General features: G+C 40.8%; 1 protein-coding gene and 1 long non-coding RNA gene across 4 annotated transcripts in view; one reads left to right on the top strand and one right to left on the bottom strand.

Moving 5' to 3' along the window:
* Positions 1 to 27,885, top strand: part of plcg2 (phospholipase C, gamma 2) — a 141,440-nt gene that overhangs the window by 39,256 nt on the left and 74,299 nt on the right. For all 3 annotated transcript variants that reach the window (XR_011346032.1, XR_011346031.1, XM_069902218.1), the window contains exon 2: positions 24,719 to 24,871. Coding sequence is in view for 1 of the 3 variants with exons in the window: in XM_069902218.1 (XP_069758319.1) it covers positions 24,719 to 24,871 (153 nt within the window). In the remaining 2 variants the exon portion in view is untranslated. The remainder of the gene's footprint in view (positions 1 to 24,718; positions 24,872 to 27,885) is intronic.
* LOC138745107 (uncharacterized) overlaps positions 1 to 27,885 on the bottom strand; it is a 63,472-nt gene that overhangs the window by 20,283 nt on the left and 15,304 nt on the right. The window lies entirely within an intron of this gene.

Below are 27,885 nucleotides of genomic sequence, written 5' to 3'. Positions count from 1 at the left end.
AAGGGAAAATTGGTGGGTTGGGGTTGGGTGTTGGGTTTTTCCTCCTTTGTCTTTTGTCAGTGAGGTGGGCTCTGCGGTCTTCTTCAAAGGAGGTTGCTGCCCGCCGAACTGTGAGGCGCCAATATGCACGGTTGGAGGCGATATCAGCCCACTGGCGGTGGTCAATGTGGCAGCCACCAAGAGATTTCTTTAAGCAGTCCTTGTACCTCTTCTTTGGTGCATCTCTGTCTCGGTGGCCAGTGGAGAGCTCGCCATATAACACGATCTTGGGAAGGCGATGGTCCTCCATTCTGGAGACGTGACCCACCCAGCGCAGTTGGGTCTTCAGCAGTGTGGATTCGATGCTTGCGGACTCTGCCAGCTTGAGTACTTCGATGTTGGTGATGAAGTCGCTCCAATGAATGTTGAGGATGGAGCGGAGACATCGCTGGTGGAAGCGTTCTAGGAGCCGTAGGTGATGCCGGTAGAGGACCCATGATTCGGAGCCGAACAGGAGTGTGGGTATGACAACGGCTCTGTATACACTAATCTTTGTGGGGTTTTTCAGTTGGTTGTTTTTCCAGACTCTTTTGTACACTTTATACATTTGTGTTTAAGATTTTAAAAGGGACAGGCAGAGTAAACGTGGATAGGCTTTTTCAATTAAGAGTGGGGGAGATTCAAACTAGATGGCATGGTTTAAGATTGAAGGGGGAAAATTATAAGGGGAACATGAGAGGAAATTTCTATAGTCAAAGGGAGGTAGGGATGTGGAATGAGCTTCCGACAGACATGGTCGAGGCGGGATCATTGGTTACATTTAAGGAAAGACTGGATAGTTACATGGATAGGAGAGGACTGGAGGGGTATGGACCGGGTGCTGGTCAGTGGGACTAGGAGGGTGGGGATTTATTACGGCATGGACTAGTAGGGCCGAACTGGCCCGTTCTGTGCTGTAAGTGGTTATATGGTTATATGGTAAAGATAAAGATATACTGTATAAGCAATGTTTTGGGCCTGAGCCCTTCCTCAAATGTAGGTGCCCAGATAAAATGGTGGGGGGTGGAGAACAAGCTCACAGGTAGTAGGTAATAGCTGGCTACTGGAGGAAGGTTGCAACAGAAAGCAGGGAGAGGGGGATGGCTCAGTGAATAGAGAGGAAAGGGTGTGAAGAGCTGTAGGAAAGAAGGCAGAGGGATGGTGAAGAGAGAGAAAGAATGGGGAGTGATCTAGCAGAGACCGGAGAAGTCGAAGTTAATGCCATCCAGTTGGAGAGTTTCTCTGTGAATGGAGAAATAAATGTGGGTGGTTATGATGATAAATGGTAAATCATGAGAAACTGAGAGCAGCGAGAGAGCGAGAATGTGGACAAAATGGCAGATAAAGAATGAAGGAGTTGTGAAGTGCAGAGCAGGAGGACCTGCCTTGGAACCTGTTGCTCAGCAACCCCTACTTTGTCTCTTGTACTCTTAAGACCTGTTGTGATCTTTTATCATTAGATCTGTATTTGAGTTTCTCAATGATGAATTTTTAAAAAATATACTCGTCATAGATTGAAGATCAGGGTGAGAATCTTTTACTATCACAAAGCATCAAATTCAATCTGCTTTGGTGTTGATAATTTTGTTTTGATGTAGACCACCCTGTTGCTGTCAGCACACATCATGGAATCGTCCAGCTGGGAGTTGGTGCCTTCTCAGCAGCTCTGAAATGTCTCTACCATTCTTATTACTTGTATCAACGGATTCTTATCTGGTTTCCTTATTCAAAGACATTGCACTGGGAGCTGTCCAATTTACTTGACTGATATCTAGACAAAGCAAGATGCTTTCTGAGGAAAACATGGAAGGGAGGAACATGAGAATCTCCATGGAAAAATTAACTTGGAAATATGATAAAGGAGGATTACAACCTCCCAACTTTAAGCATTATTATTGGGCAGCCCAGATGAAATTTGTCACTTACCTCTTTGATGGAAGAGAGAAGCCTTCATAAGTAGAAATTGGATTGCACAAAATTGGGGAAAGAGTGGCAGAAGTTTTTATATATAAATGGGCTGTTAATTTTATTACAGCTGGAAAAGAAACACCAATAATAAAACACATTTTGAGGACCTGGAATAAAATCAATAATATAATTGGAACAAGAAAAAAATTACTCCAAAGACACCCTTGTTTCAAAATCGACTAATTTCTCTAACTATGGATAATTTAATTCTACATACATGGTTCCATAAAGGAATGTAGAAGCTTGTTATGTACAAGGGCAATCAATGTCATTTGAACAATAAAAAAAAACAATATTTATAACAATGCAATCTTCTGTTACTCTCAATTAAGATCTTTCCTCAGAGAGGAATTATGACATTACCAGAGTGCACTGAAAGTGCACTTACCGGGTTGAATTTATGCTATGACTGTATGACCAACACAATTAATGTAAGATATAGACTGGTGCAATATAATTTTTTGCATATCTTACCCCACAAAAAATACATAAAATAAATCATAATTTTTCTGATACATGTTTTTGATGCGGGGAAGAAATGGGTACTTTTTTACATTCCACCTGGTCATGTTCCAAATTGAAACCCTTTCAGGGAAAGTTGAGTTTTATTAAATCAAATTATTGGCAAATAATTGTCTTGAAGTCCAGAATTGTTTCTTTTAGGAAATATTACGGACGTAGGAGCTAAACTGAGGCTGTCCAAATATCAATTCTTCTTTGGCTTGGCTTCGCGGACGAAGATTTATGGAGGGGTAAATGTCCACGTCAGCTGCAGACTCGTTTGTGGCTGACAAGTCCGATGCGGGAGAGGCAGGCACGGTTGCAGCGGTTGCAGGGGAAAATTGGTTGGTTGGGGTTGGGTGTTGGGTTTTTCCGCCTTTGTCTTTTGTCAGTGAGGTGGGCTCTGCGGTCTTCTTCAAAGGAGGTTGCTGCCCGCCGAACTGTGAGGTGCCAAGATGCACGGTTTGAGGCGATATCAGCCTACTGGCGGTGGTCAATGTGGCAGGCACCAAGAGATTTCTTTAGGCAGTCCTTGTACCTCTTCTTTGGTGCATTGTCAGTGGCCAGGAAAAGTCTGATTCTCTCTTGGACATAGCCCGTTGGAATACTAAAACACATGGCTGTGTTCCCTTGGAGAAAATTACTTACAGCTTAAGGAATAAATACAACATGTTTTTGCAGGTATGGGACCTTATTCACAAAATGTAGGGTTGAATACTTAATCAATAAGATACTTATTCTATTTATTTTTCTTCTCTCTATTTTTTTCTTCCTGCTTTTGAAATTTAGATAAAAATAATTGGGCCTCTTCTTTGTTGAATTGGATTTCAGGTCTAGATCACTCCTTCTCTTTTTCTTTTTTCTCTTTCTTTTTCTTTCTCTTTTTTCTTCTCTCTTCCTTCTTTCTCCTGTTTCCTTCTCTTGCTTTATCTTTTACTATTTTCCTTTTTTCTTCTTCATTAGGGGTTTTGTTTGGGGGAGGGGGATAGGGGTCATATTTGGAACATGTATTAATGATTCACATTTAATTACTTATCTGTGATGATAATTTGATATTGTTTATTGATAAAATCAAAAATAAAATATTCAAAAAAAGGAAGAGAAGAAAAAGAGAGTCCCTTCAGAGACATTGAGAGTTGCAGTTATGAAATATTTGATGGAAAACACATCTCCTGACATGATTTTTTTGGTCTGAAATGTGTCAAGAGTGCTAAGACTGACTACTTTTAGGGAAGTTACTTCACAAGCCTCCAACAGTTGCTGTCAGTGGCCTGCACGTGGCATTTGCAACATGGCTGCCATATTGTTTTCAGTATTGCTCACACCCAAAGAGGGATGTTACAACAATGTCCAATTCAATCCTGTTCAATAATTTCTGTTGACTAAAATTCAGCAACTACTATGCATAGAAAGGCTTCTCGGTGTCTTTACTGTGATGCATTTGAATAGATGGAATTTAATGCAGGCAAGTGTGAGGTGCTAAATTTTGGAAGAACAAACCAAGTTAGATAATACATGGTAAATGGTCGGGCACTGAGGAGTGCTGTTAAACAGAGGGATTTGGGAATACAGATAGATAGTTCGCCGAAAATAGCGTCACAGGTGAATAGGAATGGAGAGAGTTTTTGGCACATTGGCCTTCATAAATCAAAGAATTGAGTACAGGAGTTGGAATGTTTTGGTAAACTTGTATCAGACATTGGTGAAGCTCAATCTGAAGTATTCTGTGCAATCTTGGTCCCCGAAATACAGGAAATATATCAATAAGTTTAAAAGAGGGAAGATATACTTGGATGTTGCCAGGACAAGAGGAACTGAGTTTCAGGGAAAGGTTAAACAGGATAGGACTTTATTCCCTGGAGTGTAGAAGAATGAGGAAGATTTGATAGAGGTATAAAAATTATGAGGGTTATAGACAGAGTAATGTAAATTGGCTTTTTCCACTGAGGATGGGTGAGATCTGGAATAAGGGTGAAAGGGGAAAAGTTTCGGGGGAACATGAGGGTAAACCTTCACACAGAGTAGTGAGAGTGTGGAACAAGCTGTCAGCTGAAGTGGTGAATATGGGCTCAATTTTTACGTTAAAGAAAATTTGGACAGGCACCTGGAAGGGAGGGGTATGGAGGGTTATGTACTGGTGCAGATCAGAGGCAGTAGGTAGAATAGTTCCGCACAGACTAGAAGGGCTGAAGGACCTGTTTTCTGTGCTGTAATGTTCAATAGTTCTAACACAACATTGGCTTCTGTCTGCTGTAAGGCATTAGTATTGCTTGTTGCCCTTAGAAAGAGAAGCAAAAGAGAGTCCCCTCAAAGTCGTTGAATGTCCATGCATATAGTACACACACACACACACACACACACACACACAGAGAAATACTCTTTATTGACATAAATCTTGGGTCATTGTCATTTTTTTTCAGATTATATATTCAACCTCCACAAATCTGATGAACAAAATGAACATTATAAAAACATTTGGAGAAAGACCTTGTAAATCTAAAGTATGATGTTATTGATTGGTGCAGCAGGCACAAGTACTCGACAACTGCTTCTGTTTCCCATATTGCTGCAGATGTACAGTTCCTTTGTGAAAAGCTAGAGATTCTCACAATTCTTTGAATCCACTTATCTGAAGATCATTGATTTTCATCAGGCATTATGAAGCTGGTTAATTCAAGGACATGATGAAGTGGGTCCATGACTTTAAGTCCCTCAAAAGTTATTTTGGCAAATGAACTTTAAGGTTGGGTCAATAAAATTTAAGTTAAAATCAATTGCTGTTGAATTAGAACATAGAACATTTCAGCACAGAAAACAGGCCCTTGAGTCCATGATAGAACCATAGAACATGACAGCACAGAAAACAGGCCATTTGGCCATTCTAGTCTTTGCTGAAACATCATTCTGCTAGCCCCACTGATCTGCACACATTCCATAACCCTTTAGACCTCTCCATCCATGTATTTGTCCAATTTATTCTTAAAACTTAAGAGTGAGCCAGCATTTACCACATCATTCCACTCTCCCACCATTTCCTGAGTGAAGAAATTCCCTATAATGTTCCCTCTAAACCTTTCACCATAAAGCCATGTATATATCTATCCTAATCTAACTGGAAAGTGCCTTCTCACATTTACTCTTTACCTCATAATCTTGAAAACGTCTATCAAATCTCCCCTCATTCTTCTTCGCTCCAAGGAATAAAGTCCCAACCTGTTTAATCTTTCCCTTTAACTCAACTCCTGAAGATCTGGCAACACCCTAGTAAATCTTCTCCGCACTCTTTCAATCTTATTGATATCTTTCCTATAGTTAGGCGACCAGAACTGCACACAATACTCCAAATTTGACCATATCATTGTCTTAAACTACTTGAACACAACATCCAAACTCCTGTTCTCAATACTTTGATTTATGATGTCAAAAAGATTTCTTTACAACCCTGTCTATGCATGATGCCACTTTCAGGGAATTATGTATCTATGTTCCCAGATCCCTTTGTTCCACTGCACTTGTCAGTACCCTATCATTTACTGCGTATGTCCTTCCTTGGTTTGTCCTTGTGCTGTGCTGTACTGATATAAACCTACTCAACAATCTAAACCTTTTTTTTCCACTCACATACCACTTTAAGTATTCCCTATGCCATAGGTGTGCTGTAATTATTAAGGGATTGCTTCTGGTGGTTTGTGGTGGAAAGAAAAAGTTTAAAAACCACTGTTTTAATCATACTTCTTTGACTCGTTTTGTGCACCGTTTCATAACTCCAAAGGAAATGGGCCAATGACAATGTTTCTCAAGCAAAATATTTCAGTAACAATTGGGTCCAGAGCAGTGATTCTCAACCTTCCTTTCCCACTCACATCCCACCTTAAGTAATCCCTTACTAATCACAGAGCCCCGATGGCATAGGAATTACTTAAAGTGGGATGTGAGTGGAAAGAAAAAGGACCTTCCATACCTCACTCCTGTATTCCCCTATTTTTCTTTCATGTGCATGACTGAGTCTTTTCAATGTATTTATTGTACCACCCTCCACCACCACCCTGGCAACATAGTCTAGGTACCAACTACTCTCTGTGCAAAAAACCTACCCTCACATTGATAGTGAGCATATGGAGCTATCCAATTGAAAAGTAAAACATAAAAGCTGTACAATTCATTGGTTGAAAATCACTTCTGGCTGTTCTTAAAGAGACAGAGAAGATGATACATGACTGCAAGCCTTTGTAGTTGTCATGAGAACAATTGGGAAAATTAATTCTGCTTCATTGATGTGCCCTCGGACAACTATCACTGGAACACATGAACTTTAAGGTCAACATCTTAAAATACATCATTTAAAATAAAGGAACAAATGCACTTTTAAATTAAATGGCAACATGCCATTTCTCTCTCTCTTCAGAGAGAGAAAAAAATCACAATGCCGGAATACAAATCGATCAATTACAAAAAGCTACAGACACTGGAAACCTGAAATAAAAGCTGAAAATGCTAGAAACAGGCATCAAGTCAGGCTGTTCTATGGAGAGAAAATGTTAACATTACAGGTTGATGACCTGACGCTAAAAGAGGACATTGATCTGAAGCATTAACTTTGTTTCTGTAAAAGTACACTGATTAAATATACCAGTTACAGGTCCTTCTGGCCCATGAGCCTGTGCCACCCATATGCCCCAATTAACCTACAAACCCCATACGTTTTAAAGGGTGAGAGAAACCAGATCACCAAGAGGAAATCCATGCAGATACGGGGGGAACGTACGAACTCCTTATCCACTGGATTCGAACCTGGGTCGCTGGCGCTGTAATAGCATTTCACTAACTGAGCAGTGCTTTGCATTTTTAGTTTTAAACCTTTCACATTGCTGCCCTTCTTCAGTAATGAAGGAAGCAGCAGTTTAGGAGGCTGACCGAGCTGTGTCAGAGAATATTACTTAACTTGAGGCAAGAATCCTGTCGCAGGATTTCCACCTAACAATTCAAAACTGCCAAAATTCAGGAGTAAAAACCAAGCTAAACTACAGGCGGATTTCTAAAAAAATTTTTTTTACAGTATCCCTTTGCTTTTTACAGACACTGAAGAGATTTTGCATGTTGTCAAATACTCAATCTATTATGTGAATATTAAATAATATTAATATCAACTTCTCTGGTTTCTGTTAAATCACTAGCCCCCCTTTCTTCCCTCTGTCTCCTTTTACAGAGCCTAAATCAATTCTCACCTTTCCTCTTATCCTCCATAATTAACAGCTTTTGGCTGTTGGTCTGGATTCCTCCCTCTGCCATTCTTTCCCCTTTCTTTCTCCATCCAAATGCCTTCCTGTTTTTTGTTTATACCTTGAAGAAGGACCCAGGCCCGAAATGTCAGTAATATATCTTTAAGACCCATGGAAATTGTGAGACTGGCTGAGTTCCTCCAGTATTTCTGTGCATTTAGAGACTTTCATGTTTCACTCCAGAACATGTTGTGCACATCTCATAGGTGAATAACACCATAGCAGGTAAACAGATACTTTAAAAATGTCTATTCTAAATAAAATTTTTCATCCAACACAATACCTCATGAATTGGAATCATTATTTTCAACTTTTGTGCTACCTTGTTCTTAATTTGCACCTCTAGTTTTTGAGCAAATCATTGAGATCCATTCCTTGAGAGTAATTAATTTCAGACACCAACAACTATGCAGAATCCTAGCTTTGAAACAACAACAGATCTAGATTAATTTGTGCAATGCTTCTACTGAAAACTTGACTCTCTGGTTCCCTCATGTAAGTCAGAAACCTGGTTACACTCGGATTTATCCAGAATATTTCCCATTTTTTCACATGAAGCTTTTCATTCTTCGCGAATTCCTCACTAATCTCAGACTTTAGTTCTGTAAGAACATTATTAGATTGTCATGAAGAAAGCCTCTACTTCCTCAGGAGTTTGCGGAGGAGCTAGTGGAGTTGTTCAAGTGAACCGGTACGGACTTGAAGGGCCGACATGGCCTGTTTCCGTGCTGTAAATGGTTACATGGTTCTATGGTTATATGATAATCTGCATATTAATTGTTGGTTGTGAAATTCGGACAGTGTGTGTTTACTTATTCTGAGTCACTAATGTATCACCCACAATAGCACCTATTCCTTAAGATCATAATATAGTAAAACTCCTATTATCCGAATTCATGCAACATACAATCTCAAGCAACTGGCAAATTCACTTATCCGGCATCTAACTATCCCCATAGGTGCCAGATACCAGGGCACTTTACTGTATTACCAACACTGCATTACCCATTGAGCCACAGTTAAAAAAAAACCCAGTCATAATATTTGCATAGAATAAAGGAAATAAGCACTTCCTCAATGAAATCAGGATCACTTTTTCCAAAAATTAGGTGGACTGAATAGATTGGAGTTACATAGAAAAAATATAAATCATATGTGCACCTACATTAGTCAAGTTTGATCAGAACTGGAGGTAATGTAGCAACAGGATGCTGTTAGCCCTGTCATTACACTAAGCCACGCATGAAGAAAAGCAAAAGGGTCTCCACATATGCAAATCAGTTTTGGTGAATTATGAGGGAAGTAAGTGAATGATGACATAATATGCATGAAATAAACAGTTGAATTATTGAGTTCAGTTCTGGTCACTCATTTCAGGAAGGATGTGGAAGCTATGGAGGCAAGGTTAGCAGAGCTGGGACAAGATTAGCAAAGCTGGGTCTTTTCTCTTTGGAGTGAACAAGGATGAGAGGAGACTCAATAGAAGGCTACAAGATTCGGAGAGGTGGAGATAAGCCCTTTTTCCCAGGGCAGGAGTTGCAAACACCAGAGGACGTGTACAAAGTGAAGGGAGGGAAATTTAGGGAAGACATCAGGGGTACGTTTTTTTACACAGAGAATTTGGGTTCCTGGAATGCCTTGCCAGTGATGGTGGTGGAAACTGGTACAACAGGTGCATTTAAGAGACTCTTGGGGACATGGATGAAAGAAAAATAGAGGGTTATGAGGTAAGTTTAATTTTTTTTAGTCAATATACATAGGTTAGCACAACAACATGGGCATAAGGGCCTGTCCTGTAATGTACTATGTTCTACAACAAGGGGAACAAAACCTTCCTCGGGATGATTCATGCCCAGAGCTGCCCTGCTCAATTTCCTGATGTGTGAAACCAGGGTCGGCGTTAGAATGAGTGTAATCAGGGGATATTAGGGTAACTACGGGGGTGGGGGTAGGGGCCACAAACTGCTGCTTGAAAACTCTGTTAGCAGGAGGGGTGCAGGTGCCATACCTGCCATGAACATCTGTGCACTTCCCCCTCCCTGCAATGTAACACACAAATGCACTTGCTAACATCGCATACTGACATTGGTGCTGCTGATGCTGAGGGGGGGGGGGCACATTTTAAATATAAGGAGGTGGAATAATGGGAGCAGATGATGGTTCAGTCCGTGCATAGTGGTGAGTGAGAGAAATTTGGTGTAACATGTTCTACAGTTGGTACAGTTATGGACAGATTAAATCGGAAATGACCAATCTACTCTGAAATGACAGAATTTCAAGTCAAGCAGGAACATGGATACCATGTAGGAATGAGTATTTCTTGAGATAGGAAATGTGGTTAAAAAAAGCAGTGGCCACCCCCTAAAATAAAAAGTTTTAAAAATATTTCTGCTGATGTATTTTCTTTTACAAAAAACTAAAAGAATCCTGAGGACCTGTTCACCTACTGATGGGAGAGCCAAGTGACAGATTAACATCTGTTGGTTCTTCATGTGAAAGATGGCCAGGTTTATCTGTCCAAGTTGGTTTCTGCTTTGAGGGAAATGAGAAATTAAAAAAAATGTTTTTGAACTCCATTTCATGGGTGCTGGCCCCGTCCTCCCATTTTCACCACTTTCGTCACATTTCCACAAAGATTTGTTTAAGATTATGGGTCATTGAACCATTTCAAGGTTCATCTAAAGTAACTTGCTTCGGAAGGCCTCTATCTTGTGGGCAATTATTTTTAATTTTTTTTTTTATTTTTCACACTATGAACCATACTGACCAAAATACACACAAACATTTCCCTCTTGAATATCCACAGTGTTGTGGGCAATTCTTGTCCTATATACAACTTACACAGGGTGTGCAATTGAAAACCTTCACCTACTTTGAAGAAGGGTGAAGGAAATGTGAAAATAAGAACAGAAAATACTGGAAGTACTCAGTTGATCAGGTTGCATGGTAGAAAGAGAACATAGTTAATGTTCTGGGCATAGATCCTTCAAATGCACAAAAGAAATGTTGAATTAAGTATGTATATTTACATATCTACTATATGCTTTGTCACAAATTCTGACTTCTGGGCACTGATGTTTTGTTTAGTCAATGGTTTCTTGTTAATCCTTACTGTGTTTTGCATAAAGGTTGGATGAGGCAAATGAGTTAAGTCTCATTTGAGTGAATTAATTTGCGTGAAAGTGAAGCTGCGCATAATTTGATTCACTCTGATCACTTTTGCATGTTTATTTCAATGTTTTTAAACAAATTGATTATACAAATTGTGGAGAAACTCTGGAAGTTCTTACAAAACACTATTTATACTCTGTCTCCTGATCCTTTTGTGTATCAACACAACTCAGGACATTAGTTGAAAATTCTTTAACATCATTTGACTGATGAAACATTGGGTTGGATCTGCATAACAAATTTCAAATGTAAATCTTTCATATTTCCATTTTCACAGATAGCCACAAAACTGTTCTTGAGGCAGAGTGGTCACGAAAAGCCTTAAAAATAGTAGTACATCCTTCCAAATTTTTTATTATTTTCATTTTTTTCCACATTTTGTTAATGAATTATCCCCAGTCTCTCAAAATTTAGCAGGCAAAGAATAGTGAACAGGATTAGTAAATTCACACCACTCTTTATGGGCCAGCAAGATTAATTTTTCCAATGATTTAAACTGGTTCATGTGCTTCTTTCATGCTCCTGCCCCGTCTCGATTCACCAAATCCTTTTATGCATATAAAGTTACACAATTGGCAAAATATTTATAATTATAAATTTGATCAGTAATTAAGTACTCAGTTTCTTAATGTTCCCATCAATGGTTATCTTTACATTGAGCTACGTCTGATGACTGAAGTATCTACTCCAAGTGGATCATTTTTCCCCGAGACTTTTGCAGATTTAAACTCTGATATTCCGCTTTGTAATGATTCCTCAGTATTACCAGTCTCCACAAACAAGCATAACTATAAACACACTTTATTCCCTATTCCAGTGACTCATGATGGATGCTGGAATCAGGAACAAGCAGTCTGCTGGAGGAACTCAGTGGATCAAGCAGCCTGAGTGGGAGAAAAAGATTTGCTATTTTTAGTTAATTATTCCTGAATTTTTAGTTTAGGTACATTATTGTATTACGAGCTCCTGTTTTAGTAAAATGGGATTATCACTGTAAGGGATAGTATAGAGAGGAAGAACTGAAAGGTCACAGTTAACATTTAACATTTCACACAGCCCAGCGATAATTTGATACATTGGAAGAACTGAGGGAAGGCTTGTCACAGTCTGTTTCAGATTCAATACATTTGCAAAGACATAGTGATTTTGCAAGGGAGAACCACGCTGACTGCTGGAGAGAACACAGCTTTTTAAAGCAGCTCTTATGGCCGGCCATTTTTGAGGAATTCAGGACAAAGCATGCTCTTTGAATGACTGGGCCTTTTCAGTGGATTGACCTGTGCCAGAAGGTCTTTTTGTGAAGCAAAGTGCTTCATTTTGATTGTGACTAACAGTGGAGGTCACTTGGAGAGACCTGTGCCAGGGTCTTGGAAGCTTCTTGGAAGCCACCCAGTTCAAGTCTTGCTTACAAAAGGACCAGGAGTGTTATGACCACAGATCGTAGATGGACATTTCTTCAAAGGCAACGCAAGAAGAGTCTGTAGAGGCCACAACTTCAGTCTTCCCATCAATTCAACATTAACTCTGGGCATCAAATTTCAAAAGCCTATGCTTCAACAGTGAACTTGAAAGACTGAACTTTAAACCGATTTAGTGTTAAGGATAGTCTAAAAGAAATAAATAAAATTAGTGTTTTAAAATTAAATACTGTCTGGTTCATTGTCTATTGCTGCTCGTTACACGCAGTTTGTAACAACTGGATGTCACAAGCAGATAATTCTTACTTTGGTCCTTCCAAGAACTTTCCATTTCTGTACCTTGATTTTTTACCTATCTTACATCCTGACCTCTGCTCTGATTCTCTGTGAACATCACACTTGTTTATTCTTATATGTATAATTGTACTGCTGTAGCCGACTGCTATAAAAAAACACACACAGTGTGGCAGGTTAAACTAACTTCTTTATTACGGCTGGAAAGGCTGCTTTTATACTGTTCCCCACTGTTTTTTTGCTGATTGACTGAGTCATCCGTATGAATAACAATAGGGGGCGGAAACATCCATGCATAGGAAGGCCCTTCTTCCTCAGCCTTTTTCTGCTGAGTTCGCTGGGCACCTTGACCAACACCATTTTAGGGCTGTTGGTCTGATGCTGCCCCAGCTTCTACCCCCACTGGTTCATTGTCCTGGGAGTCGCTTTGGCGATCTCTGTCCGTGTCTGCTGCCGTGTGATGTGTTGGCCTGATCTCCACAATTGCGGGCCGCCACACTGTACAGATTAAATGTAATTGATCTGCTGAATATTTCCAACATATTCAGTTTTTAGTTATGGTTTTGTCGGACTACATTGGAGCTGTATCCATAGGGTTTGTTTGGGTATTGGTCTGGGAACACGAGTTTGAATTCTAATCAGGAAATCTAAACTCAAAAAAATTAAATAAATCCAGAATGATAAAATGAAGATCTACCGGGACCAATGCCTGAAGAGGGCGCACAAAATCAGTGAACCGGTGCGGACTCGAAAGGCCAACGTGGCCTGTTTCCGCTCCGTAAATGGTTATATGGTTATAGCCATCAATGGTTGGACTGCTGTGAAAATCTGACTGGTTCACCAATATACCTGGAGCTAGAAATCTGTCAGCCTCACTTGCCCTATGTGGTTTTAATTAAACAGGAAAGTCTGGGATTGTAGTGGAATACACAAAGGTGCTGGAGAAATTCAGCAGGTCTCACAGCAATTCTATTGTCCTAGGTGTTGCAAAGGATAAGCCTCGCCCCGTTGCCACATAATGTCCCAGTTAGCTGTACTTTGCCACACCACCTGTACTTCGTAGAAAAGTTTTTCCAGAACAACTCTCTTGACCACAAGGCCATCCGATGACAACAATGCATGTAGATTTTCTTGATGGGGAAAGTTTTGCCTGTGATGTACTAGCAGCGTCCACTACATCTTGCAAGGCTTTCCACTCAGAGGTATTGCTGTCCACATACAGGCCATGATGCATCCAATCAGTATACTTCCCATTATACCTCTGTAGAAGTTTCTCAAGGTTTCCAATGATACCACAAACCTCCACAAACTCCTGAGAAAGTAGAGGTGTTGAGGTGCTTTCTTCAAGTTGACATTCATGTGTTAGCTCCAGAAAGGTGACATCTAGGAATTTAAATTTGCTTGCCTTCCTCACCTCTTATCCCCAATGATTTCTGGATAATACACTTCTGGTTTTCCTTTCCTAAATAATCGTTTGCTTGGTTTTGGTAACATTGAGGGTGAGGTTGTTGTTAGTACACCATTCCACCAAGTTTTCAAACTCCCTCCCTCCCATCATCCCATCATCCCTTTCTATACAGCCCATTATGGTGATAATGTCAGTTACTTTGAATGACAACTGGAACTTATGACTGCTTGGATATTGTTGGATTGCAATGTTTTGATAAAAACTCAGACCTTGAGGTTTTGTGCAGAGTTTCATTTTTGATTGGCATAAATAGAATTTATGGAGGTTCGGTGTCGATCTTTGACCCAGGATTTGGGGTGAGGTCCAAACAGCAGGAATGAAGGACTCAGACTTTAGCCAATTCCCTTTATTTGTTACACAGGCCTGTGGGAGGTTCGTCACATCCGTAGAGGATCAAGGAGCTCCCCGAACATATAAAATCATGGATTTAAATTCTTCAATGCTATTTGACATTAACAAATCTCAAAACAGTCTCTTCCCAGATGGCAAGCATTATCTCATCAGCAATAAATGCAATGTCTGCACCATATGTGGACCATCATGTAGACATGCCCCCCCCCCCCCACCAAAGATATTTTTATAGTTTCCTGATTCCAGAGAAATCAGGAATTGTTGGAAATTTATCAGCCAGACTGTTATCAGATAGCTCACATTCTCGCTGCCCTTGGTCAGGGCTGATGGAGTTTCACCTTGGCTGTCATTGCCAGGCAACACACATGCTCGGCTCCCCTCACGGTCCTTAGTTATCTGCAATTGGCCCAGCATAAGCATTAACCAAGTTGTATTTATGTATTAACACGTTGGTTAACGTGTTAATGTATTTGATGTATTAATCAACACCAATCTAAACTAGAAAGACCTTAACTTCTAGAATATCCAGTAAAGATGTGAGATTTGAGGGCTTACCTGAAGAAAACTGTGAGATGTGACAAAAAGAAAACGAAAGAAAGGTTGTCCGGAAGGAAGGTCCAGCATTTCAACCTGAGGAAATTGAAGGTCACACTGCCAGTTGTGGGGGTGGGGTCTCAGTGCCTTCTTGTTTCTGATATCCTTATCATAGGGTAAAAATAGATTTTGACTACCTTTCCTATTATGTTTTATCCCTTTATAAGGTCACCCCTCAGCATCCGTGGGTTCAGGGAAACAAGCTCAACCTTTACAATCTCTCTTCATAGCTAAAGTCCTCACTAAACGAGTGCTGTAGGAGCGCTGGAAGTGAATCTATGGACATTAAGTGACTCTGAAGGGACTCTCTTTTGCTTCTCTCTTGAATACAGTAAGGGTTGCCTTACTAATGGTGACTCTTTGTCAGTGTTACAGCAAGCAGAAGGCAATTTTGTGTTATATTACATGTTCTGTTTTCATGTCAAGTTTATTGTCATCTAATTTCATGTATAATCCAACAATACATACAAATAAATAAATATACTGTAGTTTTGTGAGTCTTGGGTGGTTAGTTTGAGCAGTTACTTTGGTCGTTCAGCATTCTCACTGTTCATGGCAAGAAGCTGCTCCTCAGCCTGGTGGGGTTGGCTGATGGGAGCAGCTGAAAGATGTTGTGCAGCGTGGAAGGGGACCTCAATAATTTTGCAAATCCTCATCAGACAACGATCCTGGTACATCACATCGATGAGAGGGAGGGAGACTCTCGTGAGGTCAGGTCGCTCTTGAAGGTTGACACGATGATGGCCTGTAGCCTTTCCCGCTTCAGTCTTCTCAGCAAGCGCAGTCGCTGTTATGTCTTACTGACAAGTTTTATTACATGACAGTAAAAGAATCTTGAATTTTTTGAAATTCAATATTGATTTTAGTAGAAATCAATTTCAACTGAGGCTTAATGTGCATAAGTTGCCAAATTGTTTGACAAAGTTAAAAGTGGTTGAATTCTTATGCCCATGAGGAAAATTACAGAATAATGCTTTGGCAAACTGAGAGACATTTGAAGATTAGAGTGAAAATTGTTGAAAATGAAGCACAATGAGAATGAGGGGAAAATGGGTAAATGGAATGAGAACAAGAAACAGGTGGGCAGAGTTTGGAAGAGTTAAAATGTAGTAATACATGTTCAAACCTAGTTCCAAGGCAGGCTGCTTTTGGGATTGATCTTCATTAGTCTATCTTGAGATAGGTTGCTCTCTTTGGCTTGGCTTCGCGGACGAAGATTTATGGAGAGGTATGTCCACGTCTGCTGCGGGCTCGTTGGTGACTGACAAGTCCGATGCGGGACAGGCAGGCACGGTTGCAGCGGTTGCAGGGGAAAATTGGTGGGTTGGGGTTGGGTGTTGGGTTTTTCCTCCTTTGTCTTTTGTCAGTGAGGTGGGCTCTGCGGTCTTCTTCAAAGGAGGTTGCTGCCCGCCGAACTGTGAGGCGCCAAGATGCACAGTTTGAGGCGATATCAGCCCACTGGTGGTGGTCAATGTGGCAGGCACCAAGAGATTTCTTTAGGCAGTCCTTGTACCTCTTCTTTGGTGCACCTCTGTCTCGGTGGCCAGTGGAGAGCTCGCCATATAACATGATCTTGGGATGGCGATGGTCCTCCATTCTGGAGATGTGACCCACCCAACGCAGTTGGGTCTTCAGCAGCGAAGATTTGATGCTTGCAGACTCTGCCAACTCGAGTACTTCGATGTTGGTGATGAAGTCACTCCAATGAATGTTGAGGATGGAGCGGAGACAGCGCTGATGGAAGCGTTCTAGGAGCCGTAGGTGATGCCGGTAGAGGACCCATGATTCGGAGCCGAACAGGACCGTGGGTATGACAATGTTGTTCTATAACCTCTGCAAATTATATAGTGCAATTAAGGCCTCTTCAGCAGTAATAGTAACAATTTTGTCTTGCATTATAAGTCTGTTTATGGCAGCATGGTTCAGGTAGTGGTTAGCGCAACACTAACCCAGGTTAGAATCCAGCACTGTCTGTACAATTTCTCTGCATCTACATGGGTTTCCTCTGGGTGCTCCAGTTTCCTCCCACATTCCAAAGACATACATGTCTCATAGGTTAAATAAGTTCGTTGGTCGGATGAACCTGTTACCGTGCTATATCTCTAAATTTGAACATTTTACAATTTTAATTTTTAATTTGTACTTGTAATAGAAGAGGTACAGTGGTGCTTTTGAAGCAAGTGGATTGGGGGGGGGGGGTCCTGACTTACCCGTCTTCGATCTATCTAGGTTGGTAGTGTCAGTGGTGGAGTGTATTTGACTCATGGAGCTGGCTTATTTCGGTTTTGTGTAAATATGCAAGCTGGCTTCCTAAGACAGGTCATGTCTACGGGTATTTCGCAGCTTTGTAATATAAAAGGGGATTATGAAAATGTCCAGATATTATTAGTGCTTTAAAGAAATGTTTTAAAGAAACAAAGCCTTGCATTTAGCTAAGAAAAAAACAGAAGTGACACAGAATACATCATCATTTCATTAATCAAGCAGGAAAAGTCTTGCTGCACACTCAGCTGTGTTTCCCCAAAATGAAGGGACTGAGCACACAGGAATGCAGCACATCTACATGTCCAGAAGGCTCAAAGAAAGTAATTCACTCTCCACTTATGTTCCTTCTAAAAAAGTATGCTGCTTCACAAATTGGACTTCTGTAGCACAACTCTCTTCCTATTACGGTGTGTTTTTCATCTGTTACTTGGTTTGTTGACGTCACCAAAGCCTTCGACACCGTGAGTAGGAAAGGGCTTTGGCAAATACTAGAGCGCCTCGGATGCCCCCCAAAGTTCCTCAACATGGTTATCCAACTGCACGAAAACCAACAAGGTCGGGTCAGATACAGCAATGAGCTCTCTGAACCCTTCTCCATTAACAATGGCGTGAAGCAAGGCTGTGTTCTCGCACCACCCCTCTTTTCAATCTTCTTCAGCATGATGCTGAACCAAGCCATGAAAGACCTCAACAATGAAGACGCTGTTTACATCCGGTACCGCACGGATGGCAGTCTCTTCAATCTGAGGCGCCTGCAAGCTCACACCAAGACACAAGAGCAACTTGTCCGTGAACTACTCTTTGCAGACGATGCTGCTTTAGTTGCCCATTCAGAGCCAGCTCTTCAGCGCTTGACGTCCTGTTTTGTGGAAACTGCCAAAATGTTTGGCCTGGAAGTCAGCCTGAAGAAAACTGAGGTCCTCCATCAGCCAGCTCCCCACCATGACTACCAGCCCCCCCCACATCTCCATCGGGCAGACAAAACTCCAAAACGGTTAGCATGTGTTTTTTGTGAAGCACCAAGTCAATCAGACTTGGAATCAGCTTGCACTTTTTTTCATGTGAATGTCAGTGGAGATTGGAATTCCTGTTCATTAACGAGCAGAAGGAAAGAAATCTTTGGATGTGTCTTCACATTTTCCAGATCAAAATAGTTCTGCAATTTGTTGCATGCAAAAACTTTCTCTGGGCTCAGACTTAATGAGATGAAAAATTGTGTTTAAATTCACCATGTGGATAGAGTAAGGGATCAAGGTATTAAAACAAAATATGAAAGCATATTTCAGTCTAATTGTCAGTCTAATTTATGTTACCAACTACAATAATGCAAATAAGTTTGATAAAACCATTTCAACATTTGACTGAGGGTTTGCATTTGATGGCGTCATGTTTTGTGCTGACAAATGAACATTTGAATGAAAGGAGGAAGTTTCTTCAACTGGTACTTTTCATGATTTGTGGGCTTCCTGATAGTTTTGATGAGGAATGGCTGGGATTAGGAATTGATGTGTATTCAGGAAAGTCCCACACACCATGATAAAATAAAGTTTGATTAATGTGAGGATTAAATGCAGAGCAAAACACTAGCAGAGGCTGTTACTGCTGTTTTCATATCTTATGGCATCATTTATATCGAAGTAATAAGCCAGATATGGCATCTTGTTTTAATGCTTTATCTGCCAGATGTCTACTTTGAGAACAACACTCCCTTAGCACTGGCCTAAAGTGTCAGTCTGGTAATGTGTACTTCATCATTCAGATGTGAATGCTACAACTAACACAGAGTTCATTTTGAGATCATTAAAGCCTATCAATGCACACTTGAGTTAATAAGTGAGAGGTTGTAGTGGTGGCTACTTCTTTCTTTGGCTTGGCTTCACGGACGAAGATTAATGGAGGGGTAATGTCCACGTCAGCTGCAGGCTCGTTTGTGGCTGACAAGTCTGATGCGGGACAGGCAGACACGGTTGCAGCGGTTGCAAGGGAAAATTGGTTGGTTGGGGTTGGGTGTTGGGTTTTTCCGCCTTTGTCTTTTGTCAGTGAGGTGGGCTCTGCGGTCTTCTTCAAAGGAGGTTGCTGCCCGCCGAACTGTGAGGCGCCAAGATGCACGGCTGGAGGCAATATCAACCCACTGGCGGTGGTCAATGTGGCAGGCACCAAGAGATTTCTTTAGGCAGTCCTTGTACCTCTTCTTTGGTGCACCTCTGTCTTGGTGGCCAGTGGAGAGCTCGCCATATAACACGATCTTAGGAAGGCGATGGTCCTCCATTCTGGAGACGTGACCTACCCAGCGCAGTTGGATCTTCAGCAGCGTGGATTCGATGCTGTCGGCCTCTGCCATCTCGAGTACTTCGATGTTGGAGATGAAGTCACTCCAATGAATGTTGAGGATGGAGCGGAGACATCACTGGTGGAAACGTTCTAGGAGCCGTAGGTGATGCCGGTAGACGTCTACGGGCCATGTTTGCCATATACGGACTACCTCACGAATTGGTCATCAGAACTTTTTAAGAGATTTATGTACGACAACAATATGAGACACATTTTGTCAGCACCCTATCACCCAAGTACTAATGGGGAGTTAGAACACTTTGTGCAAACATTCAAAAAGGCAATAAAAACCAAGAAACCAAGCGCCTCCTGGACTCACAAGATTGCAGATTTCATTTATGGGTACAGAAACACACCACATTCTACCACAAAATGCAACCCAGCAGAATTAATATTTGGCTGCAACCTGCAGATATGGCTGTCCACAGTTCACCCAGATCTGGGACTCCGTTTAGAAAAATCAACATTGCCACAAACTTTACCAAGAGCACTGGAGGCGGGCAAGAGAGTACTTGCACAAGATTACAGACAATACAAAGACCCATGGGTGGTAGGAGTGATTCTACAAAAGTTGAGCACCTGCTCATACTCTTTTCTAGTGGGGGACAGATTGTGGAAATGACATGTTGACCAATTGCAAGCATTGTCTGACACTGAAGTCCATGAACTAGCTCACGACCTGGAAGAGGTAGAACCAGAACTACCATGGCCTGCCATGGCAATCCAACTCCTGTGGCTGAGTGAAAGGGTGGGGGGGCAGAGATGAGTAGCCCAGTAACTGCGACAAGCAGTCCAGCACGTAGAATTCCGGAAGCCAGTGAAGGCTGGCCGTCGCTGTCGACCCGACTATGGGTCCCATCCAGAACAACCCAGAGCAAATACCGGTACAGCATACCACGCCGAGGCGGTCCAAGAGAGAAAGAAGACCACCCAAGCGCTTTAAGAAACATAGAAACATAGAAGATAGGATCAGCAGTAGGTCATTCGACCCTTCGAGCCTGCTCCGCCATTCAACGAGATCATGGCTGATCTTAAAGTTCAGTACCCCGTCCCCGCCTTCTCTCCGTAACCTTTAATACCCTTCTACTGAAGAAATAGATCCAATTCCCTCTTAAATATATTTAATGAACCAACCTCTACTGCCCTCTGTGGCAATGAATTCCACAGATTCACCACCCTCTAGGTAAAGAAATTCCTCCTCATCTCGGTTCTAAATGGTTTGCATATTATTCTCAAACCATGTTATGGAACTATGTCCTATAACATATAACATATAATTTAAAAAATAAAGTCACAATGTTTGAACAAATTTGGGATCCATACATGGAACATATCAGAAAGAGCTTGCCTATGACCTCCATCCCCTAAAATGAGAATGAAAATTATAAAAAAACAAAATGACCAGAATCAGTGTGTAATAAATAGATGACACATTTTTCTTGTTTATTTTCCTTTGTGTGAAGATATTGTTTCATGGTTTTATTATATTGTAGATGTTGAATATTTATGGTTTTGGAGGGGAGGGAGGGAAAGGGGAAATAAAAAGGGGGAAAAGACCACTGTGTAAATTTAATGAGAAATGTTTGTACATATTTTGGTTGATATGGTTCAGAGTGTGAAAAATAAAAAATTATATAAAAAAAGAACTATGTCCCATAATTACTATATTACTTTCCATATTATAATCACTCAGTATATATACCCTAATTGTCACTAGTAGTCATGGACCTGATGGTAATGGTTGGTAGTGAGGGCCCATTCAACATTTATTGCACAAGGGGGAAGAGTGTTGGGTATAAGCCTACCCTGCTGTACAGCATGACGCCCACATCATGATGTTACCTCTCCATATATGTCAGTAGCCATGTTAGTCTGACGGTATTAAGGAATGAGAAAGCACCCCCTCTCTGAGTCCTAATGTGTAAGTGCATACACAACAGACACAATGGACAAAATGGCCTGTTTCTATCTTGTACATCTCTGACAGCCCAGTAAGCTGCTAGATCTGTGTACAGTTATTAATAGGAACTTGGTAAGCCCTGCAAAGTTAATCAGACCTGAGAAAGGGAAAGTAAGTTCATCTGGATCACAGCAAAGTATTGGTGAAACCAACAGAATTTCTCTGATAAAGTAAACACATACGCCAGATGAGAAAAGTAATAGGGGTAAGTAATTTGAGACTGATGTGGTCTAGTACAAACATTATCAATGGGGGCCACAGATTATTTAAGGGGGGGGCACATACTGAAACCATAAAATGCTTTTTATGTTTTTTACCTAGTCAGTTGAACAGAAGTACAGAAGAAACCAACTAAATTTGGGCACTTTATTGGGAATGGGCCCATAAACTTTGATCAAAGTCCTAAGGAGGCCATAGCCAACAATAGATTGAGAAAGGCTGGTCTAGCATACTTGAAGACCACACCATACACAAAGAGGAAACGTAATAAAGGTTGTCAGCTGGAAATGGTCTGAGCATGAGATGTAAAAAATAGAACATAGAACATTACAGCACAGTACAAACTCATCAGCCCACAATGTTATGCCAACTTATGGAAACCTTACTCAACAGTCTAAACCTTCCCTCCACCACACCCATAACTCTCTATTTTTCTGCAACATGCCCAGATGTAAAATGAGTATTGTTCTTCAAGCTTATGTTGGGACTCATTGTAACAATGTAAGAGTCACAGGTAGAGAGAGCTCAGGGTGGAATGGTGCTCTGCATTTGATTTCTCTGATAACAAGGAAGGCGGTTTGTGAACAGCAGATGGGAAGAAATGCACATAAATTGCTGCCTTTCTTGGAAAGAATGTTTGATCACTAAATGACGGGTAGGGAAGAGGTATAAGGAAAGACGTTGCACCTCCTGTGATTGAACCATCATGTCCCATGAGATAGGGAATGATAGGTGCGACTAGAGAAGTGGGCAAGGATCTTGCAAATGGAGTGTTGGAATGGGAAGGGAATGAAATAGAAATTTAGTGGGGGAATATTGTTGGTGCTGCAGAAACTGTAAAGGACATATTGAAGGGAGAGGCCAGTAGGTGGAAGGTAAGGATGAATAGAACTCTGTTCTTATTCTGTTAGGGGGAAAGAGGAGGTGTCAGAAATAGATGAGCTGGGTCAACCATAGTGGTCAGAGCCCTTGATGCCATCTCATTAATGCCTTGCACCTATTTTCCTCCTGGACAGGTTTCACCCTCTTTGCCCCTGTGGTTAAAACCTTGACATTCGTGAACTGAGAGCTCAGATTAGAAAATCGATTTCAATCATGAAAATTTTGATGAGAATATTGCTCCTTCAATGGCAAGTGTTTTGAGAATGTTGTTTTTGAATATCTTTAGAATTCATTTTAAGGACTAAGGGGAAAATGTCAACTTGATAGGATTCATTTTCAGTTGTAAAAGCTCGTGCAATTCAGATAAGCTGAATGGCCCCTGGTGGTGCCTGTATGTATAATATTTATATGATGCAATCACTGACATGAAATGGGTTTAATGCAGATTGCTTTGAAGTTTTCACCTTAGCTTCTGATATAGATGTATTTTCCCTCTGTAAGGTAATGGCATCTTGTAAAGGAATGAGCTTGGTGCCATTGAATCTCTGGGCTGCACGTTCTTGGATACAGAATATGCCAACAGTGAATATGAAATGGATGCAAACATTCACTATTGGAACATAACATAATGCAATTCTGAGCAGTAAACTCAAGCTGCCACCTGTGAGTTTGCCTTTTCCATTTGAGGGATTGGTCAGATTATTCTGAGAACTACGGTCACTTAGAGGAGAGAGAGAAAACCAGCCGGCAACTTCCTGTGGTCGATTAGAGAACTGCAGAGATGCAAGTCTGGGCAAAAGACGCAACTTTAAACTCTTGTTCAGGAAATGGTTCATGGTGTACAGGAACCTATAACAGAAAACACATTTTATTGGGGGGGAAAGTAAAAAAAAAATGTGTTGAAATGTATCTTATGAGCACTGGAGACACTAACCATGTAAGGTTATGTTAACATTTTGCACCTAATCAAGAGACTCCTTTGATGACTGAGAATCAGAATACTGTACTGTACATAATTGTTCTGGGTTTTGTGTCCACATTAATAATACAGGGCATTTGCAGTAAAAACAATAAGTTAAAAAAAAGGATAAAAGCTGTGTCTGTAACGAAAGAGCTGCCCATGGGGAAGGGAGATATAGTGGGGTTCAGCCGCCCAGACCAACTGTTATCAATGCTGTACAGCCTTTAACTGGCCTGTTAAAGGAGCCGATGGTGGCTTATTTTAAAATCAATCCTGCCACTGTGGTGTCTGGCCCAAGATGGCCATGCTAATGTTCAGTAATGGCCACAAGGGGTTGCAGGCTCCAGAGATGTGGAGGACTGGTGCAGGGCACCAGAAAATAGGATTACCCCCCACCCCCTCATTTGAGTTGAGAAGGAGCAGCAGAGGAGTTGACCCCCACAGGACAGTGTCCTTGGCAGCGGACCTGTGAGAAGCACTGAGGCTGAAGAATACACGAGGCAGGCTCTTGGTGACTCGAGGCGAGGTACCCATGTAGGATGCAGGCTGCCAGCAACTGTGGTCAAAAGTCTCACTCCAGGCTGCGGATTGCTGGAGATGAGCTCGAGACTGGCTACAGAAGTATCAGATATCATAATCAGATTGCAAGAGAGCGCTCTAGGCCTCCTGATCATGTCATAGATGTGCATCTAGAGCTCAGGTTGTTGATGGTTCAAACTGAAGGCTGTGTGGGAGAGCTGGAGATGAAGCCATGAACATTCAATAACCGTGTGGAGACTCTATTTAATTTCTCTTTCTCTGGCTGGGCAACTTTTGCTCATAGTGATTCTTTGACTGCCTTATATGGTTGATTAAAGGAAATTTTTTGTTCTATTACATGACAGTAAAAGAATCTTGAATGACTGGAAAATTCATGCATTTCACTGAAAATTAGTTATGCATTTTGCATTTTGTATTCTCTTCGATATTATAACTGTGAAACATTCTGAACAAAAGTCAGTGTGCATAATCTGATGTGAATACTTTGTTTGCTCTTAGTTGATCTAAAAGAAATCAAAGAATTACGCCTTGGGAAAAATTCAAAGGACTTCGAACAGATTTCCAAAGATCAAAGAGACAAATACATTGATGAATCCTGCTTCACAGTATTCTACGGTTCTGAGTTTGTTCTGAACCAGCTCAGTTTGGCAGGTGAGTGCTCGGACAAATTAATTCACCATCGCTGCCATTGCTCTTGACATTGCTCTGGATCCAATGATCCATTTTCCAGTTGAAGATTAAAGCTGAGTTGTTGACAGAGATCTGGTTAGGAAGAGCAAAAGTTTCTGGGGAAAGAAAAACCTTGGTGACAATTTGTTAGGCCTATGCTGTTCGAAATGATACAGTTCTGGAAAATTTAATCTGATTTCTTCAAAGATCTTGGGTTTCATTAACATGAGTGCATACATCTGGATTCTGGATTTGTAAATGTTGTCCATTACTAAAGCACGATGTTGAACTGCCTTGTTGAATTAATGCAGTTCTTCTGGTGAAGGTACTTTCTCAATAGCGTTGGGTAGGGACTTCCAGATTTTAGAACCAAGGAAACTTTAGAGAAAAGGCAATGTATCACAAGCCAAGGAGGTGAGTGACTTGTAAATGGGCATGTTCAAGTTTATTTATCATCTAATTGTACAAGTACAACCTGACAAAACATAATTCTCTGGTCCTTGGTGCAAAGCGTGCAAACCCACAACCTGATATAGCATACATACAGACAACCAATACATATTCAGGACAAATATACATACATAAAAATAAATAAATATTGTTTATGGTCTTTGGTCCATGATGTTGCACCAACCTATAAATACTTACCCAAACAAAAACTAAACCCTTCTTACCTCATAACCCTCTATTTTTCTTTTGTCCGTGTGCCTGTCCAAAAGTCTCTCTCTTAAAAGCGCCTATTTTTCCTGCTTCCACTACCACCCCTGGAAATGCATTCCAGGCACACACAACTCTCTGTGTAAAAAAACTTACTCTTGTCTTCCCTAAATTTTCCTCCCTTTACTTTATACAGATGTCCTCTGATGTTTGCTGCAAGTATTCCTGCCCTGGGTTAGAGGTGGCCATTGTCTACCTTATCTATGCGTCTCAAAATTTTGTAGATCTCTATTAAGTCACATCTCACCCTTCTTCACTCTAAAGAGAAAAACCCTAGCTCTGCTGGCCTTGCCTCATAAGACTTAGTTTCCAATCCAGTCAACATCAGAATCAAGACTTATTGTCATGAACCAGTCATGAAATTTACTGTTTTGTGGCAGCCTCATGGTGCAAACATTCATATTATGACCATCTTACAACATTACTATAAAAATAATAACACTATTAGTGCCCGAAAAGTGAGGCAGTGTCTTTGGTTCATTGATTATTCAGGGAATCTGAAGACAGCAGGGAAGAAGCTGTCCTTATGCTGCTGAGTCCTTTCTTTAGGCTCCTGTACCTTTTTCCCCATGGTAGCAGAATGAAGAGAGCATTGCCTGGGTGGTGGGGGTGTTTGAGGATATAGGCTGTTTTTTTGAGACACCTCCTCATATAGATGTCCTTGATGGAATGAAGTCTGCTGCCCGTGATGTCTAATCCTAACCCTCTGGAGTTTATTCCTGTCCTAAGAGTTGGTGCCTCCATACCAGCCAGCCAGAATGCTCTCCACAGTACACCTGTAGAAGTTTATGAGAGCTTTTGGTGACATACCAAATCTTCTCAGACACCTCACAAAGTACATCCAGGTGAATCTCCTCTGCACTATCTCCATAGCCTCCACTTCCTTCCTATAATGAGGTCATCAAAACTAATTTTCAAAATGTCAATTTAAAAAAATGTCTGTTTAATATGAAGGTATTTTATATCCAAAATTAGATATTGCATAAAAAAGAACTACATGGAATGTTTATGGAAATTAGGTCTTTATTTCTCAAAATATAGTTCAGGCTAATGCTTGGCATTGCTCTTGACAACTCCTTGTTTGCCTTTCGGCCAACAAAAGTTCAAGAATTTCATGTATATTACATTTTGAATATATTATTACATGACAATAAAAGGAAACTTTGAACTTTAACTAATGAATGAAAGAATAAGACAGAGACAGACAGAGAGCACATGCTTGCAATCAAATCCTCTAAATTACAATGTTTCTATTCTTTATTTAGGTGCCTGTGGGCTTCCTCAGAACAAGAACTAAATAAATCTAAAAAGTAATGATTTTGTGCCAAAAAACTTCCAACAGTCTTACACAACAAGTATTAAAAGCTTGTGAATTCTGCCATTTTACTCAATTAAAAAAAAAGACTTGTCATTAAATTATGAGAAATTCTTCCACTTATAACATAGGAAGAGGACAAAATCTCTCCTTTATCTTTATTTTTAATCAATCACGTTGATTTAACTATCTGAGAATAGGACCATAAAATATAGGAAAAAGGCATTTGGCCCATCAAGTCTACTCTGCCATTCTGTCATGAGCTGATCCATTCTCCCACAGCCCCATTCCCCTGGCTTCTCCCCATGACCTTTGGTACCTTGACTATTCAGATACCCAACAATCTCTGCATTAAATATACCCAATGGCCAGGCCTCCACAGCTGCCCGTGGTGACCTCGGCTAAAGAAATTCCTCTGCATCTCTGTTTTAAATGGCTACCGTTCGTTCCTGAAGTTGTTCCCTCTTATCCTTGACTCTCCTACAATGGGAAATAACTTAGCCATATCTCTTCTGTCCACGCCATTCTCACCCGATGCAAGGTTCGATCTGAAACATCAACAATTCCTCCCACACCCCCCTCGCCCCCGCAGACACAGCTTGACCCACTGAGCTCCTCCAGCCATTTTGTTTTTTTACATGATGCTTTTTAAAGGTGCACTTTCAAACTTTTATGCCTATGCAAACAGTCAGACGCACTCTCACACAAAATTAATTTAGATCCCTCTCACTCGCACATTTTTATAATTCATCTTTTTCGTTACAGGTTTATAATATGCCTACCAGCTTTTCATTTTCTCATCTCTCTGTCACTCTCAAGTGTTTCATGCAAACTCATGTCCAACTAACTGGTCACATATTGTTCACAGAGTATTTGCATCATAGAAACCAATTTTAAAAAACAAAATAAGCTTTGTTTTCATGAGTTATGTGGGAACTTTAATGTAAAAAAACAATCTCACACA

This window comes from Narcine bancroftii, chromosome 10 (genome assembly GCF_036971445.1).
Source record: "Narcine bancroftii isolate sNarBan1 chromosome 10, sNarBan1.hap1, whole genome shotgun sequence".
Lineage (NCBI taxonomy): Eukaryota > Metazoa > Chordata > Chondrichthyes > Torpediniformes > Narcinidae > Narcine > Narcine bancroftii.
This window is presented reverse-complemented; position numbering and strand designations above follow the sequence as displayed.